A 23,952-nucleotide genomic window follows, 5' to 3' on the forward strand; every position below is an offset into this window, starting at 1 on the left:
GATGTTGCCGAGGTGGCTGTCCTTGTGCGCACATCTTGTATAACTACTCTTTATTCGTGAGTTGTGCGCGGCTTTGTGTGTCACAATCGACTCTCTCGTTTTCAACAGCAAAAAATCTCTAGATGTGCCGCGTGTCTTTGTCAGGGTCACCGCATTCATTGCTTCATTACCAAGAGGAAATTGTGGTTATAAATTGTTTTGATTTAGCACCCTGTGTTCAATTGGATGCCATAGCAACTAATCACCTCTGTTGTTATTTCACACACGCTAATACATAATCATTACCACTTGTAGATTCTGTTCAAACTAAATGCTAACTTTTGGTTGGCTGGACAAAGAATCAATTAGGGGAAAAATGGGGAAGTAACTACAAGGAAGCAGTATTCAAGGGATATTTTTTACAAAGCAATACCATTTTGGAAGGTTGGTGAATGCCGTTAGCTGCCCCTTTAGCAACTAAAAAGACATTTAATCAACAGTAAGGTTATCAAAAGTATCAAAAATCAAATACTAATTGATACTAAAATGGGTATTGAATCTAGATATTCAGTTGAGTAGATATAAAGAACTAAAAAAGTCACATTCACAGGAAAGAAATGAACTTGAATAGCTTTAGAGTGATCTGGAGCTGTATCAGAACAAGTAATACCACATAGACTAGTATACACCCATGGACTACTACGGAACCTACCTGGACGACTGAGGGATTACACAGATAGAACAAATGGGGAAAGCGTGAGTTTGCAAACAACTCCACAAGGTAGTGAGACTGCCGGACGCCTTCAGCTCATTACTGGTTTGAGGGAAGAAAGTTTAAACTGTAAAAGTGGAGAAGACAACAGCGGTTAAGAGGGCAGGTAAAGTTTGTTTGGTTCGTTGCTGTTGTTTTTGGTTCAACTTCTCGTAGCCCCAGTGTGACTTCTACATCCATTATTTCACTTAGCTCCACAGCTGTTGCCGCCCGCTGCAGAGTTGATGCCCTCGGTCGAGGTTTTCTTCACCCCCTCCCTCTCTCTCTCTCCCTCCCATCTGCAGGCTGTTATGTCTTCACTTCTTAACGCCTTAATTCTGAAGTGCGTTCTATGTTTATCTTGGATGGCAAAAAAAATAAAAAATCCTTGGGCCATATGACACCAAGTTAATCAAAATACATTTCCTCATAATGATCGATCACTACTTTCAATTTGATTTTATACACATATAAAAATGGTTTCCTGAACATAAACAAGACAGACTTTTAATAATTGCCCTTAAATATAAAATAGCCAAAATAAGACCCAAGCTGATTATTCATGATTAGAAATAACTGAATCTCTATTAAAATTAGCTTCCTTCCACAGCCCAATTACTTCTAACCAAGTCAACAAATTCTAACAAATTGCAATCACTATTTCATTTATACATGTATGACATTGGATGGGAGAATGCTCGAGTAGCCACGGTAACACAGGATGAACATGCCGACTCCCACACTATCCTTGTTCTGTGGAAAGTGCATCCATTTCTCTCTCATATTATATCTAGTGTACTGCTTTCAGTTGAAATCAGTTCGAAATAGCTGTGTTTTCATTCTGCAAGAAGCTGACAAAAACAATTTCAGTTCTGATATCCTGTTTTAGTAAATGGTTTTGTTGAAGCTATCCTCGTGAAAATGGAAAAGCAGCTACACTCTTGAGACTTAAAGTTTGGGGAATTTGCATTTTCTGACAAAAAGTGATTTATGTTACAAAATACATATGCCACAATGTGCATTTTTAACATGTCCTGGGCAGTGGTGGAAGGTAACCAAGTAAAAGTAGAAAAAGTACTGTGCTTAAGTAGAATTTTTATGTATCTGTACTTTGCATTTTACAGTGGATACTTTTTACTTTTACTTCACTACATTTGAGAGCTGGTATCTGTACTTTCTACTCCACTACATTTTTTACCTGGACTGAAAAGTGAAAAGTACTTTTCATATTATTTGAGGGGTTATTTTTTACCATGTTTGCGGTAACATGAGATACACAAAATTTGTAAGAAAAATTAAGAAGCTGATTTGTATTTCTACCGATGAGCAAAATTAAATCAATGTTAATCACTACATTTAACACTTTAACAAATTAGCAATAAAATCTGTGAGGAATACCTTTACTTTTTACTCTTAAAGTACATTTTTAAACTGATACTTAAAGACCTTTACTTAAGTAGATTTTTTCATGTGATATTTTTACTTTTACTTACTTTTTTGTAACTTTTTGCCTCTGTGTCTGTACATTTACTTAACAAAATTGAGTACTTCTTCCATGATCCTGGGGCATTAACAATTTAAAAGAAGACTAGATGGTTAGAAGGTTTCATATAGGTTTTGTATTTAGTAATTTACAACCATTCAAATAAATTTTTTGTATCTATCGCAATTAATCTTGCAGCCCAAGTTTAAAGTGTCATTTTTTGTTTTCCATTATCTAGCCTTGAGTACTGAGTCTATGGTGTTGTTGTCGATCTTCTGTGTTGAAAGACAGAGCCGGTTTATTCCCACTTTCCCATTCGCAGCTTTGACACTTTGGTTCCATTTCTGAGTTTTCATCACCACCATTTTTAACAATATTTCCTGTGCAGTTCACCTTTGACATCGTCTGCAATAACTTTACAGGAAAGGAACTCGGGCACACTAGCCGAGGAAGGAAGCAGTTAACAGGTCAGAGACAAGCCAGTTTCAAATCCAATTGTGTTAGATCTGTCACTTGTAACACACATCAATCAGTTAAGATCAAATATTCACTAATTCTACTTTCCTAGATGGACTTTTGCTGCTCTTTCTACAGGAGGAGTGCAGAGGAGCGTGCCATGGCGGTAGCTCATTACGGGATCGATGTTGGTTAGTGAGCAGGGACTAGATGGATTGAAGAGAGCGACTCCAAGGAATAGCAGGTCGACAGGCTAATCTTGTTTGGGACCACTGCTGGGATTTATGCATCCAGATTACCCCTATTTGTCCTTTTTAGAGGCTAGAAGGAAGAGTTTGTAAAGGTAGAGGCTGCAGAGAGGAGTGAAGGAATTTTTTTCTTTTTGTATATTCAGAAAAATTTGAGCTTTTGTTTGGTTTGATGTTTTTCAGTCAGTTTTGTTAACAGAAGCACTGAAGTGATGTTGGTAGTTGCAAAAAGTGCAGTACTGTGACTTAGTGTTAAACATTTGCCCACTAACTCAAAAGTCGGTGGTTCGGGCTTGTCTACACTATTGTTGTGTTCATGAGCAAGAGATTCTTTGAGGTGTGTGAAGTGATTAATGTTGGTCGGAGAGTCCATTGGCACAGCTGTGGCAAAAGTAGTTATAAGTCACGAAAAAGTAGAGAGGGAATGAATAATACTATGTAAAAAAAAACATTTGAGTGTCCATGAAGCACTATAATTAAATAGTTATAGCGGTGTGTCTGTAGTTTTTCCATTATTATTATTACATTAGTAAAGTTAATGTGGGTGAAAGCACGTTTTATTGAACAGCAACAGCTTGTTTTGTATTAGGAAAAGCATATAAGAGCACTGCATCAGAGCCGCTCTTATTTTGTCAGTTAAATAAAATAATGATTGATTTGTTCCATATTATTCCATGACTCATTTCCCACATTTCCCTAACCTTACCAAACTCCTTCCTGATTACTCTATAAAGTTACACTCGGGATTTGGACTTTTAATTTAGAGGGAAACTGGTGGATTACAAGGCTGCTGCCCTCAGCGCTGGGTTCATGTGACATTGTACCACCTCATGGAGAAGCCAAGACACTTCCCCCTGTGCAAGTATTATTTGTATTGCACCAAATCCAATTGGGACCTGTGTGTATTGGAGTGAATGACAGTGAGCTCTGTCAGGATCAAAGGATCATGGTGTCTGCAGAAACTTATCCACTGTTGGTTCTTTCACTTTAACAAATAGACTCAAACATTATGGGACGCCTGTTGCAAGTCATCATTTCAGACAGCTAAGACAACCCAATCACATCGAGATTTCCCAAGATCATAAACTTACATTGTAAACTCTAACCATAAAACAAAATAAAAACAATATAAAAAGACGCTCCAATGTCTATACCTCTGTGTATTTGGTTCTTGACCTTTGAAAAATGAAATACCATTTTTGCTATAATTCATAACGAACAATAGCAAGTAAAATCCTGTAGTGCTTCCTAACTAAGCCTACTAGCTAAAGTACTGTATATTTGGCCCAGGTTTATCAGGAACCAGGAGTCAAATCTACATTGAAATGAGTGTCTCCAAGGGAAGAAATAGACAGGTACCATTTGGGTGTAATTTATTGTCTATTTACAGTAAGATTTTAAGTGAAGTTTTCCAATTTTGTCCCTAAATGTCCACTTAAGAAAGCAAATGCATGATATTAGTGCAATACACTGGCTCCTGAATGGGCTTCATCGTTCCACATTGGCAGCAGTGAGCCATCAATCTCTGAGCAAACTGAAAAACGCTCTCCTGCTGTCTTCTCCACAGGCCCTATTTACTCTCAGGTACACATAGCATGTAACATAAACCACACGCATTGTTCCATACAATTGCATTTCACTTAATCTTTGTTTTTGACATTATGCACGGCTGCACCATTACACATCTCAGCAGGCTGGCTCTGAATGATGGTGAAAAATACATTGGTATACTTCGGCTTTTTTCTTTGCTTCTGCCCATCCTCCCAAGTTCTCGTTAAGGCCGTACTATAGTTAGCCAGCAGTGCGTGTGTTGGTATGGAAACAAGTTTATAAAGTGTTCGGGTTGCCAACGTCCTGAACTCACATAGCAACCGCGCTAACCAGCCATTCAAAGTGTTGACGTTTTGGCTTAGTGACTCCAGGGGAAGAAATGGAGAAAGGAACCACTAAGCCTGTCACAATAATGACTATATCGACTTATCATTCAGTATATGAAGTAGTAGTAGTAGTAGCTGCAGTATTATTGCATATTGTCTGTACTGTACTTCAGCAATCGAACTTCAAAATTTGGTATCGTAACAGGCCTAGCAGCCACCGGATAAGAGCCAATGCAAAGAAATGTTGAAAGTATTTTTTAATAACACATTTTATATTTGATAACATTTTGAAATGAGGCGTTTGACTTTGACTGCGTGTTGGCTCTGATCTAACGCCCACACAGCTACCTTGAAAAGTAATAAAACATTCTCAAAGTGCTTTTATTGCACAAGTTGAATAGATGAGAATTTCTATCACTCTAAGTAAATTGATTGAATTTTTGTTAAATAAACCTTTGGAATGAATTGTGAAGGAGTTTTTGTCTTATTTGTACATCGTTATGTTTTCATTTTACGGCAATGTGACTAATTCCATTTACAGCACGTCAATGACCAGTAACGGAAAGTATCAAGAAAATAATACATTTCAAATTGGGGTGACTGCGGCTCTATGGTTGAAAGTGAACTCCTCTGCAAATGTTACGTTTGGCTGTTTGGGCTATTGTTGACGTGTCCTTCAGCAAGACACAACAGATGTTATCCCCTATTGGTAGAAATAATATGATAATTGCCATGTTTTTCATGTTCATGCTACTGTGTTTACCCTCCCCGGTCAGCCAAAACCACATGTTTTGACAATACAAATTTGACAGAGACGTGTGGGTCTGGAACCATACCTCGTCTCACGATTTAAATTGGGCAAATAGTGAGATGGGGTATTGATTAAACAGTCAGAGAAACACATGGTCCGTTTGTGTCAAAACAAACACGGCAGCATATAAGTAACAGAGAAAAAAAAGTACTCAGAAACTTCTGCAGAATCAACACACAAAGCAATGACCTGTTATGTATCTCAGGTAAAAGCACTTATATATTTTATTCTGAATGATATGAGACTTTGTGAGAGGAGATACTGTATCTTGCACATTAAAGCATCGATCCGATTCTGTTGGACATATTATTGGACATATACATTTATGTAAAGAGACTATTTACTAGGCATGGTTTGTCTAGCAAGTTTCGTAATGTTTTAACTTTTATTTATACTAAGCTGTTCTGTAGTTACTTGAGAGATTAATAACACATTTGGATCACTTTGGTCTTATGTAAATTTTTGTTTTAAGGAAATAAATGCTGTCTCTGCACTGTTACTGATTGATATCAGTATCGGCAGATCGATGCATCGCTACAAATTAGCTGCTGGTGTGGTTGGTTAGGATGGTTGTTTAACGTCCTGTTCCAGACCCTTCAGCATCTGAACAGAATGTAGGAGGGACTGGCTGTACAGGCAAGTGTCTTCGTCATCGTGTGTGTACTTCATTTGTCTCTCCTTAAGTCATCCATTACACACTGTTCAGGTATTTATATCCGTGTCCGCATGTCATGTCCGGTTGACACACTATGGTTCTGTTGAAATAGGTTATCAATACAAACATTATGGTGCCTCTTTACGTTAGCAAAGCAGGGTGTGTCAATGTGGCTTTCCTGCTGTTGTCCAAGCATTCATGTTGTGCACGGAAATTTGTTCGGCCAACAATAAACTCAAGTCATATTCACTGCACACCTTTCCTATTCATTTTTGTGTTGGTGATTATGTAAACAATATCCACCCAAAACACTTACAAGTTAGAAACGACTTGGCGCTGTTACGGTACCAGTAGACTGTGCATAGCAATGTTCATGAAAACACATGATCCCCATAAAGTTTTATAAATAATGAACGTAACAGAGAGTACAAGCAGATTCACAACATTTAAAGTACATATACTGTATGACAAGCATATGTATAATTTAATGTGGACCGTTGACTTGAATTTCAAATGTGCACAGCATGTGCCGTTATATTGTTTATCAGCTGCATGCAGACTGTGTTGCTATATCACAAATTTGCATTTAGGGGAAAAATTGAAATTAAACTGTAGGACGTAGGAATGTATTTGATTCCTGGGGTCCATTATGAAATGAGTTGAAAAATCAGAAAATGTTACAATACAAAACATTCTTATAACAACAACAGTAAGGATTTGAATGCACTTAGTAGTGAGTAGAAAACAGAATCATTCAGTGACCAACATGTAGTCTTGGAAATTTTATAAATAAAATTGCACATACACAGAGGAAGAGATAGCATCCATTGTCCAGTGCTGTATCTGAGAGGCCATGTCCTCTATGGACATGGACCTCTATGGACTTCTATGACAGAGACTTAAACAAAGAGAGAACATGCGACGTGATACTTCATCCCAAAATTGAACCCAAAACCTTTTTGCTGTGAGGCTACAGTGCTAGCCAACATAGCGTCTTTTAAGCTGTATTGTTGCTTTTAATAGAATAAGTAGAAAAATTAATAAGCAAGAATCTGCTATTTAATTACTATCCCCAGGCACTGACATTAAATATGATAAATGGAGAACTCTTCATGCATAGTTTGTTAAGTTTAATAATATGCGCTAAATATGCTCACAATATACTTTGACTGCACCGATATTAGTTATTGATTCAACATAGGTTTTGGTCTTTCAACATTTTTGTCTACCCAAAATGTTCAATATTTCATAGTTTTTTTTTCTCCCTTACAGAAATGCTATTAAAGTATGAAATCTTGTATGAATGATTTGGAGCAATATTTACTTGTAAATTATGCAAAAGCTAAAATCGTCTTCTCACAGAGTCGAGCACAAGGATTTATGTGAGCTGTCTGCACATTTGAAGCTGTCAAAAGTTGGATAAACATTTTTCACATGGGATTTTGATTATTCCTGAGGATTACGGTTTGTTGGAGAAAGTAATACACACAAAACTGAACCACTTCTAACAAGTGTTTTTTTTATGCAAAGTTTATAACAAATTAACACCCCTATATATACTACCAAATACATTAGAAGTATGTACAAGTGCAGGCTTCCAGTGTCTTGCTAACGAACTAAACTTTTGAACCATATATTAACGAGTAACCCATTCAATAAGACATGAAAACACACTTTCTCTGAATGTGCGGATGCCATATGGTGCCTCGCCTTTAAAGGCCTTATTGGCTTATGCTGTAGAAGGGCTGTCAAACTCATTTTGAGACTGCCCCAAATTTTGTAGTTGTAGTCAAACGTAATTTGTTACATTTTTAACCATGTTATATCCTCATCAAAATGTATTCTCGCTCACATTTCAATAATCCTGAATCACTGAAGTCACTCTTCAAAGCTCAAAGCACGTGCCCCTCCCAGGCCTTCATCAGCCTGTTGTAATCCATGAATGTCTTTTGTGGTTTTAAGTCCATATGATTTGATTTTTTTAGTTCAAATTTCCTCTACAGTTTCTTACGTTTGCTAGCAGAGCTTTGCTACACAAGGATTGCTTTACTTTTCAGTGCAGGTAGAGATGCAGTCTTAGCGCCCCCTGCTGATATTTTAATTTCATGCCATCTCCAAGACTCCAAGATACTATATCAAGGCTTGTCCAGTGCTTCAAAAACATATAGTAAATACAAGACTAAATGAGTATAGCTGTATCGGTATGGTTATCTAATTTAGTCCATTACCTCTTATCACCTTGTATTCTCCCTGTGACATTGTACCATTGACTGGCGGCTCACCTCATGTACAAGCATCTCCCACATGCACACAGCTCATCAGCCTGTGTCCAAAGGGAGCTGCCACTGTTGTCTGCTGCGGAGATCTGTGAGAGGAAGGGCAGGAATGGGGCCAGTGAAGGCAGACTAACTCTGTAAGGTATCGCAGGAGAGTGCCATCGGGGACTAGGTTCTGGAGAATCAAGTGGATTCTAGAAAGAACCTAGTATAAAGCGATGCTCCCTGGGCCTGCCCCACTCCAGGGCACATGTTAATAAGAAGAGAATCTACCGTAAAACCAGATCAATATGCTGTTTACTGTGAGCTGAGAGGAAGATTGGCTGTGGTGACAAAAACAAAAGGCTTGAATAGAAAAAATATATATGCTTTTTACAAGTTAGAAAGATGGTTCTCTATAAAGTACACACTGTAACTGTGCAATTATTTTTTCTTTTGAAAAACTCTTTTATCTGTGATCCTGAAAACTTCTTCTGTCTGAAAGTCAAAAGGACCCCAATTGCCTCTTAGAAACATGTAGAATAAATGTGTGAGAGCTGAGGGTGAAAATTGTCTTTGAGGATGAACCCAAATGGCCAAAAACCTTATCTGGAACATTTCCCTTCATATTTGAACTTATTTGCCCTGTAATCCGTTTATTGGCTCAGACTTGGAGTGCGCGTGCGAAAGAGATGACGAGGACCTCAGTACAATTGACACCCAGGTGTGCTGTGCACGTGCACGTGCATGTGTGCTTTTGGATGCCTTTAATACAGCCTCACCATTATGTAGATTAGCCCTATTCCCTTGAGTGTGCCTTCTGCATTTAGAGCCTTCAATCACCAAGGCTGCTTTATGGGAGTCACACACACTCTCATGTTCATTTCCTATGCCTTGTGGGGACAATACACTGACTTGTATTAATATCCTGGAGAATGATCCTCCTATTCAAATCTTTTTTACTTACTAAACCTAAATTAACCCACTTCCTAACTTCAAACCATGACATTTATCTAATGTTGAAGAATTACCTTATTTGTTCCTCCACAAAGCACAAAGTCCCACATAAAGTCCCTGTACATATGTCAGTCCCCAAAATGTGATGAACAACAGCCCCCACATACATACAAACGTGTGTATAGAACCCTTTTCATCAGTGATTTTACAGTGTGTACTTTGATCATTGGCTGAACCTGACAAAGAGTGCACCAAGGTTACAGTTCATCTTAATTCCATAGGCTTATTACTTTTTGACCCACTGTATGCATTGACATGCATGTTAAGTGTCCAAGGCCAATGGAAAAACACACACCAATCACTATAGGCAGCAAGATAAATCACAATCTAATCACAGTTTGTATGGTTGCAAGTAGCCACACATACCACAGTTTGGGAACCAGTGATTTAGGCAATGCAATATTCTCCACAGTCCAGAAAATATCTTGTTTCCATTGGGATAACCCTGCAAAGTTTAAACCTCCACAAACATTCTCTCAAAGTCATATGTTTCAATTTACCAGTTTAAATTTTGAAACCAAATTTGCTAACCTATCGGTGATCACAATGCTAAAATCATTACTGATAACCACGTGGAGACACAACAACCGCCTCTTTCTTAATCACAAATGGGGATCGATACTGCTTTATGTGTGTGTTTGGTGAGTGCGATAAAGCTAATCCACATCAGAGTGACCTGGCTGATGAGGAGAGGCAGAGGAGAGGCTTTGAGTCAAATTTCCTTTGAACTGGTCTTTTTAAGTTTGTGTAGTTGTATACCTGAGAGAATACGTATGTGTGTCCAGAACGTTCTTGACTGCAACAATGCACCGTGTTCTTTCTGACGGCCTTGTTGTGTATCTTGTGCTATTAGCCAACACTGGTCAATATAATACAGAGATTGTGCTACCCTTGAATAACCTTTCATCGCGTTGTTGACAAAAACAGCCAACTGCTGGATTCGGGGCATATTACAGTGTTTTAATAAGCCCACGGCCATCAGCGTGACCCCCGAACTCCACCGCACTTTTCCGCTCTTTGCAAAACACTACTTACAGGCACAAGAGGTGTACATTTAAATTGCAATATATAGGGCTTTTTATGGATGCAAATTAATTACTGCCATAAAACGATGTGCCGTGTAAGATTATTAATGAGGGAAGCAATTAAAGGGAATGTTAATGTCAAGATGCATAATTTAATTCATGACTTTACCATTCTTGCAAAGACCAAAGATAGCTGCAAGTTGGTTTGTTGAAATTAGTAACAAAATGAAAGTGAATGCCAAATTTCCAGCGTATTAAGGTTAGCTGACTTATCTGACCTCTACACTTGACCCATCCTTTAGTGGAACGGGACAGCAGGCATCCGCAGTGTAGCACTTGGCAACCCATCTTTAAATCTTAAGCTGTATTTGGCAAACGTGTCATTGCATAGCTTAGTGATTTATGTATGGGCGTGTATGTTTAATTAACATTAAGAACACTGCAGAACACTATAGTTTCAACTCATTCATCCAGTCTGTTACTCTGACACTTTTTATGATTTGAACTCTTCCAACCTTTTAGATTTACCGCTGTTGTATTTTCGCAAGACAGTTATGATCAGACTCTCTCTGATAGCGCCATTGATTCTCCCATTCAAGTCGTTTACATTCACACAAAGCCGATTGAAGTGCGCCATTATGGAAAAACACACCACCAAACAACTGCAATCTGACAGGCTTGATTTAAATGGCTTTGGTTGCTGTTAGATTGATGGGACTACATTAGCACGTCCCTGTAGTCAACCTGTTGGGGCGCTCCTTATGTCCCGACAATGTCACCTCTGGCACAGCTGTGGGACATCATGGGAGGAGGGGACAGGTCTGGGACGGGGAGGGACGATAAGACTGGATTAAATGTACAGAGGTGTCGCTTCAAGGATCTTCTATAAATCTTTTAGTGATCTGATGCATTATGAATATGTATTGTGTTATAAGATGGTGGGTTGTGTCTGGAGACTCGCTGTTTAGGAGCATAGAGTGGAAATTGTCACGAGGTTTTATATCAGATGTCCTTCCTGAGACGACACATTTTTTTTAAAGTAATTTTGAATAAGCATCTGTGCAACCTGGCTTAAATGTAAGGATTTAAACCCACTTCAAAGGGCTTAGATGATAGTAGTTGATGTATTGTGGCTAAAGAGCAAAGGCTGATTGGACTAGCAACCTCATCGACTGAACCTCTATTAAAGGGTTTCTTTAAGCAGAGAGCCTAAGTGAGTATGTTCTTTTAAATCTCACAAGGCAATCACAGCGTATATCAATAGTAGACTTATTTTCTATAGAGAACCAAGCCCATTACACCCTATATCTTGCTTTTGCCTTTGCTTTATTGTGAGTGTGACAATGACACCCGGCACTCTAGCAGAAGCAGCAGCGTTAGGGGGAAAGGGGGGGTGGGGCGGCCTAGGAAGAGGAGGAGGAGGCGGAGCATGTGCCTGGAGGAGACAGTGAGCGAGCCTGCTTGCCTGCCTTGCGCCTGCCTCTGCTGCTGCCTCAGTGGAGGAAGAGGAGGGAACGCTGGGAGGGGAGGTGCTTGTGTGAGCCCGGGCTGGTTGTTTCATCGCATGCAGGCTCAGAGTGTGAGGGAGAGTGTGGCGGCGCGCGCGGTGAGTAGCCTGCCTAGCCAGCGCGTGTGAATGTGTGTGAGACCCCAGCCATCCCTCTGCGGCGGCCGACAGGTGGAGATGACATGACTGCACTGGAGAGGAAGAAATGCAAAGACCTGTAAGCAGAGCACTTCCAGCGGCATTCCTTTGCACAAGTGTCATTCACCCTGAAATAGTTAGTCAACTTCCCAAAAAATTCAAATTGTTGTTTTTGTGTTTTTTAGACGCGGTCAGCAAGTTTTCCTGCGTCCAGAGGAGGGTTCAGCCCCCACCAGACTGTCCGCAGCGCCGTCAGACCAGCTCCAGGTAAGGTTAAGGTTTCCCGTCCTAGAACAAAACAGGATGCTACTCGCTTTACGCCCCTTTGACCTCCTCACACTTTACCCCATGCGTTCCTGTGCTAGCTTTATATAGACAGTTTCCATTGTCAGTGTCTTGTGCGTGCATACACATACGAGGGGTGGAGAAACAAAAGTGGCAGTGACATAGTAGTATTCCTGCAGTATTGTGGATAATTAATAATCTTTTCACCTATCCTAAGAAAAAAGTTGCCAAACCGTTTGTGGTTTACTGATTGAGTCCAGAGTTCAGAGAATTTTATGCTGATCAATAGATTTTTGAATTTTCTTCAGACAGTTTTCGCAAAAATGCCACTTGCAAACTTTAGACTGTGACCCCTCCATCATGTTTATTATTATTATTATTATTATTATTATTATTATTATTATTATTATTATTATTATTATTATTATTATTATTTATTTATTTATTTATTTATTTATTTATTTATTTATTTATTATTATTTTTTATATTATGTTTGTATTTTTATGGCATAATCAAAGAAGGTAAGTTTGTAAACCTTATAACAGTCAGAACCAGTAAAACACCAAATGATAAACCAGTGACAAACGAAATGAATTTGAAATTTGATTTTAATTGTGAAGTTTTCATAACATTTTTGAATGAAAAAATGTGCAGCATATCTTTCCAAATATGCAAACATCTGAAACATCATGCTGTTTTGTGATGATTATGATCCACAATTAAAGACTAAAAAGCTCATCTTGCTTCCATTCCAATATGACAAACTTTGAACGCATTTCATATTGCTGCAGTTACGCTTTTTTATTTTTTACAGTGCAATGGGATTTATTGTTGGCAGCAAATTAGAGAAACATCGTTGATTGGCTGCCAGTGTCGACATGTTGTGTTCAGATCTTATTACCTCGAACGGCACACTTGCTCCGAGGAGTGGCAAGCGCATGTTTACACTGCGATTGGAGACATGCTGAACCATTCATGTATGAAATAGGGAAAAAGTACTACATCAATATTGTTCTCTGAATTGTAACCTAGAAAACTCATCACTTAAAACATTGTCCCAATAAATGAAAGAAATTGCATGGAAAGTTTGGAAACAAAAGTCAGTGAAAATCATTACTTTAAACCATTTCCATACTGATGATATAATTATGAATGTCACTTTTTAAATCATTTATGCATTTGTAAATGCTAATTCTAAGAGCCATGCTGTTTTCCAAATATTACAGTAATATTGCATTGCTTCACTCCACTCTGGTGTGCCAGTATTTGTTGACATAGTAGCATACTTTTACGTAGATAGCCAAGTGACAATGCCCGTGGACCAGTCAGCCTGCATTCCTCTCACCTCTCACTCATTTGTGTGTGTGTACTTACTTTTGTGTGCTGGATGTCTAGTACTGTAAAAACATATGCAGTCTAAGAACACAGCGCTACATACAGAAAGTTCACCATTCTTAAAGTCAGTCATTCACTTTAATTCATTTTAACACAATCATTGAACATATACTTTGACCTAAGGTTCTGATGTAGACTTAGATGACTTGAAGTAAAGAATTATTCCAAGATAGGGCAAAAGTAACTTATTCTATCTCCAAAAGGTGAAGAAAAACGTGGAGGGTATAACTCTATGTTAACTTATAACAGATAGATAATTTAAACTTATGCATACCTCCCTCCGTTCTGGCCCCTGGAAAGAACATACTGCTGCTCCATTTACATCCTTTATCAGATAACGCTAGCATCACAATCCCTAACTCTATTCAGTGTAAATGTTTCCCTACTCAGGAAGCAAACTTTAAATGCCTCCACTTTAGCGCATCAGTGTGGCATGCCCGGGTCATGTATGTGAGTTGACACGTCCCGTCCTCTGCGCGGATGTAAAAGCAGCAGGTTAATCTCGTCTCAGTCTTCTGCAGAACAGATGTGAGGATTAAATCGTGAGAGAAACGCTGGTGAGGGCTGTGCATAGCGCCACTAAATGTGCCCTTTGTATTTCCTATCGGCATATAGGTTGTGGTCATTTATAGAACAGGAAGTGAAAGTTGCCTCATGTACTGTTTGTAAAGGTAAGTTTGGACTATACATAGAATTGTGTCCCATATAGAATGACCTTAGATCTTAGAAGGCTGCTGTTCCTGGCCTTGCATGGGATTTGTCAACTATTAGGTTTTAGGACAGGGATATCCTGACTCTATAAGAAAACTAGGTGCAAGTTTGATTACTGTAGCGCTACCCCATCACACGGTAATTGCACACAGTCTAATCTAGAAATGTGTTCTTGTCAGTTTCTGTTAAGAAAATATATGCCATGTTGAGTGGGTGATAATGACTAAAAAGTAAGATGTTTTTTTTATCCCCTGAATAACGCTCATATAATTATCATATAAAAATGTGCTAGATTATGCCTGCGAATGTCTTGGTTAAAGTTCAAATATTGCACTAAAAATAAGGGGACAACAAAAGTGATGCACAGAAATGTCACTATTGATTGGAAAATTACACTTTCATGGGCTATTTTTGCAGCTTTTTGGCAGTTTTCTTATTATATGATATATATATAATGATATATATTATATCATTTTGCATATTTAATACACAATATAGTGCAGATCTAATTTAGTTGTGTGTAAGAATCTCAAAGTTACATTTTAATGGAAGATCTGCTTATAGAAGAAAAAAAATACTGTAAATGTGCAACTGGCGGTTATGTATACATATTTTGTATACATAACCATATACATGTTTAATCTCATATTTAATAGGCATCAACCTGTACACCTTTTAACTGTCTTAGTGTGTCTACAGATGGTTGATTTTTTCAGTTCAATCAAAAAAGCAGAATTGAGATACACCTTACAGTACGAAAAGACTAGATACCCATAGAATCCAGTACCCCAGCAGCACCATTATTCCACCTCCCCAGTCAGCTGTGAAACATAAATCTACCCAGGGTTCTCCTATGTTGAATTTATTACGTTGATCCTTTGTAGCTTGAATCAAACTGCTTCACTTGGAATACGTAACAATTCCCAACGCCGTTTCCCGATTAGAGATAGTATCTAGGGATTTGACGCGGAACAGGGATGGTGTGCCACGCATAGGTAGTAGCCACAAAGATCTACTGGGCGTGCTTCAAGTTGACAAGTAAAATTGATTGCTGGTGGTTGGTGAGATGCAAGCTACGTTTGCTCATCAGCCAATGGACTCGGGTGGTTTGTTTTATGTATCCACTACAGTAGTAAAGTGATGTCGAGTTTGAATACAGTCAGTAAATCTCGGCATGTGCAAATTATTTCAAGTATGAAAACAACAACATCACATTTAGGGAGACTAGGTAAGCTAAATACAATTGTTGATTCTCTCATTCATTCCTAACAGTCTATTCTTTATTAGGTTAAACAAACTTTTTATTTGCGTTGATCCATGCTATAATGGTGAATCTCCAAAGCATTCCAATTGACTTAACTAATAATGACGTACTGTAAACAACTAGGGTTTGTCAGTCTCCCTTCAGGCAGATATTTAAGGCAGTGACTTACCAAAACCCTGTTACATGCATGAACAGAACAGAACAGGATTGACAGCGTCCAAATTTCTTTTCTTTTCATTTTTTTTTTTTTTTTGCTTCAAAGCATACTGTAACTGGTTCACTTTTAAATTCACTACTACTACTAGGTGTTGTCCTGGTGCCCTCTACTGGCGTTTTGTATTGACAACTTGCAGCCTACACCTGTTTGAACTAGGAGTATATTTACCAGGCTGAGAATTTAACCCACCTCTGTTTTTCTTCTATAGCACTTCCCGTCTATTGCCCCTGCGCACTGTGTCATGTGGGATTCTATTACTCCTAAACACCCACTAGAGATCGCGAGTCATTTTGCACGCTTTGATATACTCGGGGGCTCAAAGCAATGAGGGCAAATTTACACACAGCGTTAACACAGCAGCCTGATTTGCCTGGCCCGGCACTTTGAATCAAATCTTCTGATATACTGTACAACACAAGGGCACCTTCACTCCAGCTCGCCGGCATATATACGAGAGCTATGTCTGTCAGGGCTAGTGTTTTTTTTTTTTTTTTGTGATAAATGGACTGCATTATTCTGGGGTGCTGAATGTTATCTGGAGTGGATCCCTGCAGAGTAAAGAGACCTAGTGTGCTGAGTGGGAATGCTCCAAGCTCCATGTTGCAGCTTTATACCTGTCTTCTGTCTACAGCATATGCGGCAAATCTGCTGTTGTGTTTTTTTTTCCCCTCAATGTGCACTAGGCCACTGCTGACTTGACAGAGCAGAGAGTAAGAGCCGGCATGGAGCAGTGAACTCTACGTTTTATTTACAAGGTTTGTTTGGACTAAACAAGAGACACACTGGCAGTTTGCGTTGGTTTTATGGTGTCTGCGGTCAACGTTTTTTACAATGGGATTTATAGAGTCATGAAATAGTACAGTGCTCAGTAAAGCAAGATGAATTAAGAATATTGACTAGACTGCACAACGTCAATAAAAGCTATAAATGTCACTTATACTAATGTTTATTATCAGAAGAATACGCTGTGTGGTAGCCAAATGTTTAGAACTCCAACTTCACAGCAAGAACGTCTGGTTACATTTTTTGTTTGTGGGGTTAACATGTTCCTTAAGGTGCTCTAATAAGATAAATCACAATCTGGGAGGGATTATGTGCATCATGGTTGCACAAGACAGCAGCATTCAAGGATGGATCAAATGCTGAGGGCTAATTTAGATAGTGTACCAAAAATAATAAAGTGTACCTTGTCAACTGCATAACACATAGCATTTGATCAGCCAAGAAATCCACTCTCTAATTGATACAACATGCACAAAAGCCTATAGCTGCCCAATAGACTTGAAGACCATATTTCAACAGTCTGGTAAACTAAATGAGATTTTTGGTAAGGAACATGATTACATTGTTCCCAGTCATGGTCTACTCATGACTCACACTGTCATATTTTGGTTTTCTTTTCTTTCTTTTTTTTGTTCAGCATCTATACACCTGACTTAATGAGATCCGAAGCAGATAATTCATTCTTGGCCCTGGCAGACCTGGACATAAGTGAAAATACAAGGTGTCTTTGTCAGGCGCGTGGTCCGGTGAGTCACCTGTGGAGGGAGGAGGACGACAGGGAACTTTTCTGCGGCATGAATCATCTGCTCAGAAAGGAGCTTACATAAACCTGATGCCCCAAGAAGCCAAGCAATAATGAGAATCCTCTTGACAAGATTAGGTGTAGTTCATTGTTATAAGCGTCAGCAAATGTCAAGACTACAGCCAAGCAGGGATAGAAAGACATTTGGTATTTTATTTTAGTACATATTTGAGGATTTTTTCAGAGATTTTGATATGGAAAAGTTTCTCTTTGTACTTCTGTATTAATGAATAAATGAATAAAATCAAGACGTGTAGGTGTAGAAATTGTTTTGCAAAAAATGTCATGTGTTTGAACCAGGTTGGGCCCATCAGCACTGATGTGGAAATTCATGTAGATTTTGCAAACCGAACCTACTTTTTCACTGGCCTAGGGGTTTCTGTAGCCTATATGTTTAGTCACAGTACTAACCTTTTACCTACCCTGCTTTGTGACATTGATTCCCGGCTCTGAAAATTTGCTGTATGTCTCAACCCACTCTCTACCCCATTTGTCACTCTTTACAGTCCTGTTCAAATCATTTTCCCTACATTTTAAATCTTACAATCTTTTGTTTTTCTGCTACTTGATGATTACAGTTGTTCTCCCGATGGAAGTCCTCTGCCAAAAAGGAACAAATGGGAGTTACACTTAACTAAGTAAGTGTGTAAAATCCAACCAATCTAACAGTTGCACACCAAATGATTATCCTGACCAACCAAATATGTAAATACGTATTTTTAAATAACTCCATGTGTTCCAGAAAAAAAACAACCTTCTGTTACTGCCCTTGTGAAAAAGCACAGTTGGAACAATCCTTTGCTTGTTTTCTCAGCCAATGTATAAAGTGTGTCTATCTGAACGTTAGCGTGGGAGGTCTGCCTACGATCCTTTTGCAGAAAAAGTCGATAGTTTTCTCTTCATCTGGCTTCATCGCCGCGGCAACTCAACCCACTGGCAGCAAGGGCAACTCACATAAGGACCAGAGAGCCGCGGCAGAGGAGGCAGAATGAGTAATAGATAGATAGATAGATACATGGATGTTGCAAAAAATAAGAAATATGTCCTGTTTATTCCGAATAACCTTTGTGGAAGAAGTCCCGGGTTTAGAAGGCCTAATGTAGTGTTTGTGGGAGCTGTTTGTGTGTTTTAGTGCTCCTCTCTCCCTCTGTCCCCTCCAATTTGTGGCCCTTCCATTGTGGTAATAGAGCATTACTGAATGGGACTTGAATAGGGGAGAGAATAAAGGGCAGAAAAAAGCAGAAAAGAATGGAGCTTAGAGGAGGTGTAAAAGAACAGCAGGAGAAGAGGTACTGTCTGTGATTTCCCCTGGGGACGGGCCTAAAAGAGAGGGGCAGGGCACATTTGGGTCAGAGCTGGACATACACATTTCAGACAATAGGTTTTAATTGCAGGTAGGAGCATTCTTGTCTCTCACTACCATTAGAAAACCAAAGAAACTACAAGATTAATAATTTCATTGACTGAAATCTCTCAAGAGGCTTTTAGATATTTTTCTTGTTTGAGTTGTGTACCATTTTTCACTATTTTTACCATGCCTCGTGGTCTTTGGACAAGTGTATAGGAGGAACTCTTCTTCAGCACAATTGATGGTGTCTAAGTTTCACTTCCTGATTTTGATGGCCTCCTCCCTCCAGCATTTGAACTTACTGGTTTCAGTTCCTATGACCTGTGCTCTGCTCAGTACAGGATATCACTATTCCCTTTGTGTTGAACAGATATAGCATATGCAAAAATTGTATTCGTAAAAATTGAAAGGCTCCTGACTATATGTGATTGTAAAGTTCTTTTCTTTTAATGGTTGCCTTCAGATTTCCATTTTGTTCCTGAAACTCTACCTCTTATATGCTTCTTAAGCCCTTTGTGGATGCAGTAGGTGGCTTCTCCTGCATGCAGTCTTCAAAGAAGGGAAAAATGTTGCATTTGACAAATTCATAAGTGCTGTCCAGGTATAGGAGACATTAATTGTCAAGTGTGAATGCGTATACCCACTATATATATCTGCCATTTTCAAACTTCCTGACTGCCTGCTTTATTGATCCAATTCACACCAATAATGGAGATCGACCTGTTCCCATTCAGTGCACATAGACACACACACGGCTCCAGTATAACGTCACAGGGCACTCAAACTTACACTTCATATTTTCCATAGGCTCAGAAGTCAGCATCCCTCAGGTCCCTGTACCTTTTACTCTAAAAGCTCAGCAGTACCAGGAGGGATGCATGGAGACATGTGAGTGGCTTTTAGATATCCCCGTGGACAGTCCTGACAGAGTCAAATGAGCTGCCGGATCTCCACAGAGCATTTGTGTTTTCTGCTGGACCTGCACTTCAATGTCACTTTAGTTTCATTTCCAAATTGAAAGTTTCTTTAGTTATCCAGCCTTGTGAGAGAGTGTGTAATCTAAGTATTATTATTAAGGATTTGTGTGAAATGTGTATTAGATATATATGTTTTGGTCTATACTCTTATTGGCTGACAAAAGAAAGTAAAACTTTAATTAATGCCAGTTATCTAAGTCATATTTTGTTTTGACAGTATCAGAGCTTAGCCTATAGTTTTAAATAAAGGATCACAGATATCCTGTTGAGTAATTGACAGAATTACACATTCAGTTAGCATTATTTCAGTCGTACTATCATGCTGTGTTGTGCCGAGCAAATTGTTAGGAATGAGTATGTTTTGGAGACACAAAATCTACTTTCAAAGAATTGTTTCTAAATTCATTCGGTGTTGGTACATATGAGAAGATGAAATATCCAGAGAATATTTAAAATGGCCTTTTTAAAATGGACTTTTTTTGCACCCTAAACAGATGAAACGTCTACCTGCCCTTGTTCTTGGTTGGACTGGTCTGATGGTCTGATGGTGTGGAATACATTTCTCACACAAGATAATGCACAAGATCTGCTCATGTTGTTTAGAGATCTTTTTTAATGTTATGAAGAGAAAAGTAACCCACTTTGGAAGGATAAGCAAACATCTTTACTGATTTAGACTATGATTAAAAACATTAAAACTGGTTTATAATTGCAATGTGGAGAGCAGGGAAATTGTGTTTCTTTTAAGAGTTTTAACCAAGACTGCTGCCAAAGTTTGAATCCTTTGGTAATATTTATTTGCATTTGACTTCTCAAATCTCAAATCTCAAGCCAGTTTTTTGGGCATGTTTCCTATGAGCCGCTAATAAATCTACCATATATACTTTTTTTTTTAACAGAATCACAATATGCAAGGTCAACAAAAAAATAAATGGGGTCACAAGCCCTTTGGGAATGCTTAAACCTCATCTACTTTACCGGCCAAAGGAAAACACTTAACTGCAGTCACTTTGATTCAGGACTTAAAGGTTGCAGAAATCCTTTGACCTCTCTGTCAACACTTTAGCTGTTAGCAAACAGCTGTGAGCGACGGCCTAATACCTGTGTTTCTCACCTTGACATACCTTTTTGTCCACTAGCGTTTAGGCTACTATATACTTTATTATTCCCATAGAGAAATCTGTTGTCTGCGTTTGACTCATCAATCAACCGATGCCAACCTTTGTCAGTGTGAGTGCCCATTTGGTGAAGTAACCTTTTGTACGTGCTTTATAGGTGGAGAAACACAACCAAATGCAGGTAGAACATACAAAACTCTGATGCCTTTTGCTGTGAGGCAGTTTTTGCCCCACTTACTGCAAAAAATAGAAAATTAGGCACTATCCTTTGAACTTAGCTTAGCTTAAATACCATAAACATATAACACTGTCTTACTTCCTGGCAGCACACTGATGAGAAGAGTTCACCCGGATCCCTTTATTTAACTGTCATCTTGGATAGGTCCCGTCAGGGCTATCCTTGGCGACTGCTCCTTGTCTTTCTGCCATGCTTGTCTGATTCCACCCTGTTTCTTCTCCATATTTCCCTGACAACTATCTGGAAGGTCTCATAATAGCGCGGGCTCTTCAGTAGTCTCTCGCTGTGTCGTGTTTTCGGGGGGTAATCCTCTTCAAAGTGTGCGATCGTTCAGTGGTTCGACAAGCGTGCACTGGAGCGTATGTCTAAAGTGTCACCCTACTCCCATTGAAGGAAGCACAAATGTCACTGCCATATGGATCAGCTGCCCATCTTTCCAGTCTCTTTTCTGTGGCTTTCAAAATTGTATAGATTCAAAGTTCCATACAAAACAAAAACAAAACAATAGTACTTTATGTGACCAATCTGGCAACTTACATCATTTTAGTTTAACAGCTAAAAAATAGCACTTGACACTGACTCCATGGGAAAGCAACTATGCCTCTCAATATGTAAGCTACAAAAATAAACTAAATGTGACTGAATGTTGCCGTTAAGACATTAACTTCTCCAAATACAAAAATATGAACTTTTGTTGAGTATTGAAAATCAGTTGCAAGTTGCACCTGAAACCACCTCATTATGATTTACAGGTGTTTGATTATACAAAGTGATGACATGTAGCCTCACAAGAATTGGTATTGCTAACCTGTTCAACATATCAATATATTTGGCAAAAATGTTTTGTGGAGTTGGTAACTGCCGAATGGAAAGTAAGTAGATCATATATTTAGACGTTATAGAAGTTGTTACCGGAATTCTTAGAGTAGGCTTTAAAGATGAAATTGGTAGTCCAGGTAGTTGTTTTAGGACACAAGACTCCAAAAAGGATGGGCATTTCATTAAAAAGTTTTAGCTATTGCTGTGAGGTAATTCAAAAACACCAAACAGTTTAGTTTAACCGTGGAATACAAAACACTATGAAATTAATTTTTATTTTGAATGTCATTTTACATGCAAGTCCGTTTAACTAAATGCCCTGCAGGCTGTAATATTAAATGGAAAAATGCTGCATTTGTAAAAAGGATGGGAAAAGGAAAACTCCCTTATTCTCACATGTTAAAACGCCAATTACTTGATAAAGCGTTATGCCAGTTAGACATATTTCAAACCTCTTTTTTCTTTGCCAATCCTCAAAATAGACTCTGCTCTTCCTCCTACACCTCCGCCATCTTTCTCTGTGAGCGTTAGCCACAGTAGGCGTTCCTTGAAGAAGCTCACTTGTGGCTGCCTTCACGGACACATTCCCTGCGATATGTAATCTTTGTGCAGTCTGTGTCATCAGCGGTGCCATTTGTCTAATAGTACCTGAACCACAGACAAGCACAACACAAGTAAATAGCCCTGAACACACAGTTTCCAACACGCTGCATTAAGTGTAGCCTTTTCCAGATGGTCTTTGGTTTAGAAATGTCTCCCACATTGGTGAGTTTTACCTCCAATCTGCTTACATAAAGTTTTTGGAAAATATCCGGGTAATGGCATAAAGTATAATGTTCTGTCAAAATGGCTTTCAGTAACTTCTTGTGTGGGGGATGAGCCTATATTTTGTCATGATTCTGATGCAGGCTTAAATTGTTTCTAAAAGGTAACCAAGCTTCTTTTGAGAGTTCACACTTCACTGTGTTAAAATGGCCTGTTACTCATGTGTTCCAACATATAAACAAGTTTGTGACCACACAACCTTGACAATGACCATCTAGATAAGGCTTGGGCCTGGCTAGTTCTGGGAGACGGTAGGGGAATACCAGGTGCTGTAATGAGGCCACAGTGTCTCTAATGTTGTGTCCCTAAGCAAGACATATCACCCAATCTTGCCTTGTATGAATGTGGTATATAGTTGAGTGGTGGTGGTTGGATGGGCCAATGGTGCTGGTTGGCAGCCTCTCGTCCATCAGTCTACCATAGGGTAACCACATTAAGTGAGTGTGGAGAGAATGAATAATATAAAGTGTCCAAAAAGAGTTATATAAATTGAATGTATTATTAATATTAAGCTGGCATCATATTTCAACCAGAATGTTGATACCCTAAATTACTGGTTAAATGTTTCCAATCAAATCCTTCGATGATCCTAACAATGGTCCTGATTCATTATAATGTAGTTTTAATCCTCATATAAAACAAATTAAGTAATATTTGGTGTAATATCAGGTGTTTTATACAGTAGAAGTGTGTTTTGGATTGACAGTTACAGCTGTGGATGCATATGGATGAGTGTGGCTGTGTGGGTGAAGTCAGAGTGGGGAACATTACCATTTTCTTGACTCTATATAGTTGCCTAAGCAATGCTCTGGGGAATAGTTGTAAATATTTATCTATCATCCCTACACTAGCAGCACAATGAATAAAATATCTAGTTTGTATACGTATTCTATATTTAGTGCCCATGGTCTTCCTGTGAGTTTTTTTTTTTTTTTTTTTTTTCGTGCTGGTTAATTAAGATTACACA

At 38.7% G+C, this 23,952-nt stretch overlaps 1 protein-coding gene across 2 annotated transcripts in view; it reads left to right on the forward strand.

Moving 5' to 3' along the window:
- The window catches only part of LOC117380037 (cGMP-dependent 3',5'-cyclic phosphodiesterase), a 170,093-nt gene that overhangs the window by 45,167 nt on the left and 100,974 nt on the right, over window positions 1-23,952 (forward strand). The window contains exons 1-2 of one of the 2 annotated variants that reach the window (XM_033976758.2): window positions 12,132-12,281; window positions 12,388-12,469. In XM_033976758.2, the coding sequence (XP_033832649.1) occupies window positions 12,247-12,281; window positions 12,388-12,469 (117 nt within the window). In that variant the 5' untranslated portion in view covers window positions 12,132-12,246. Of the gene's footprint in view, window positions 1-12,131; window positions 12,282-12,387; window positions 12,470-23,952 lie in introns of those variants that run through there. The other variant, XM_033976757.2, reaches the window with a different exon arrangement.

Source organism: Periophthalmus magnuspinnatus, chromosome 13 (genome assembly GCF_009829125.3).
Source record: "Periophthalmus magnuspinnatus isolate fPerMag1 chromosome 13, fPerMag1.2.pri, whole genome shotgun sequence".
Taxonomy (NCBI): Eukaryota; Metazoa; Chordata; class Actinopteri; order Gobiiformes; family Gobiidae; genus Periophthalmus; species Periophthalmus magnuspinnatus.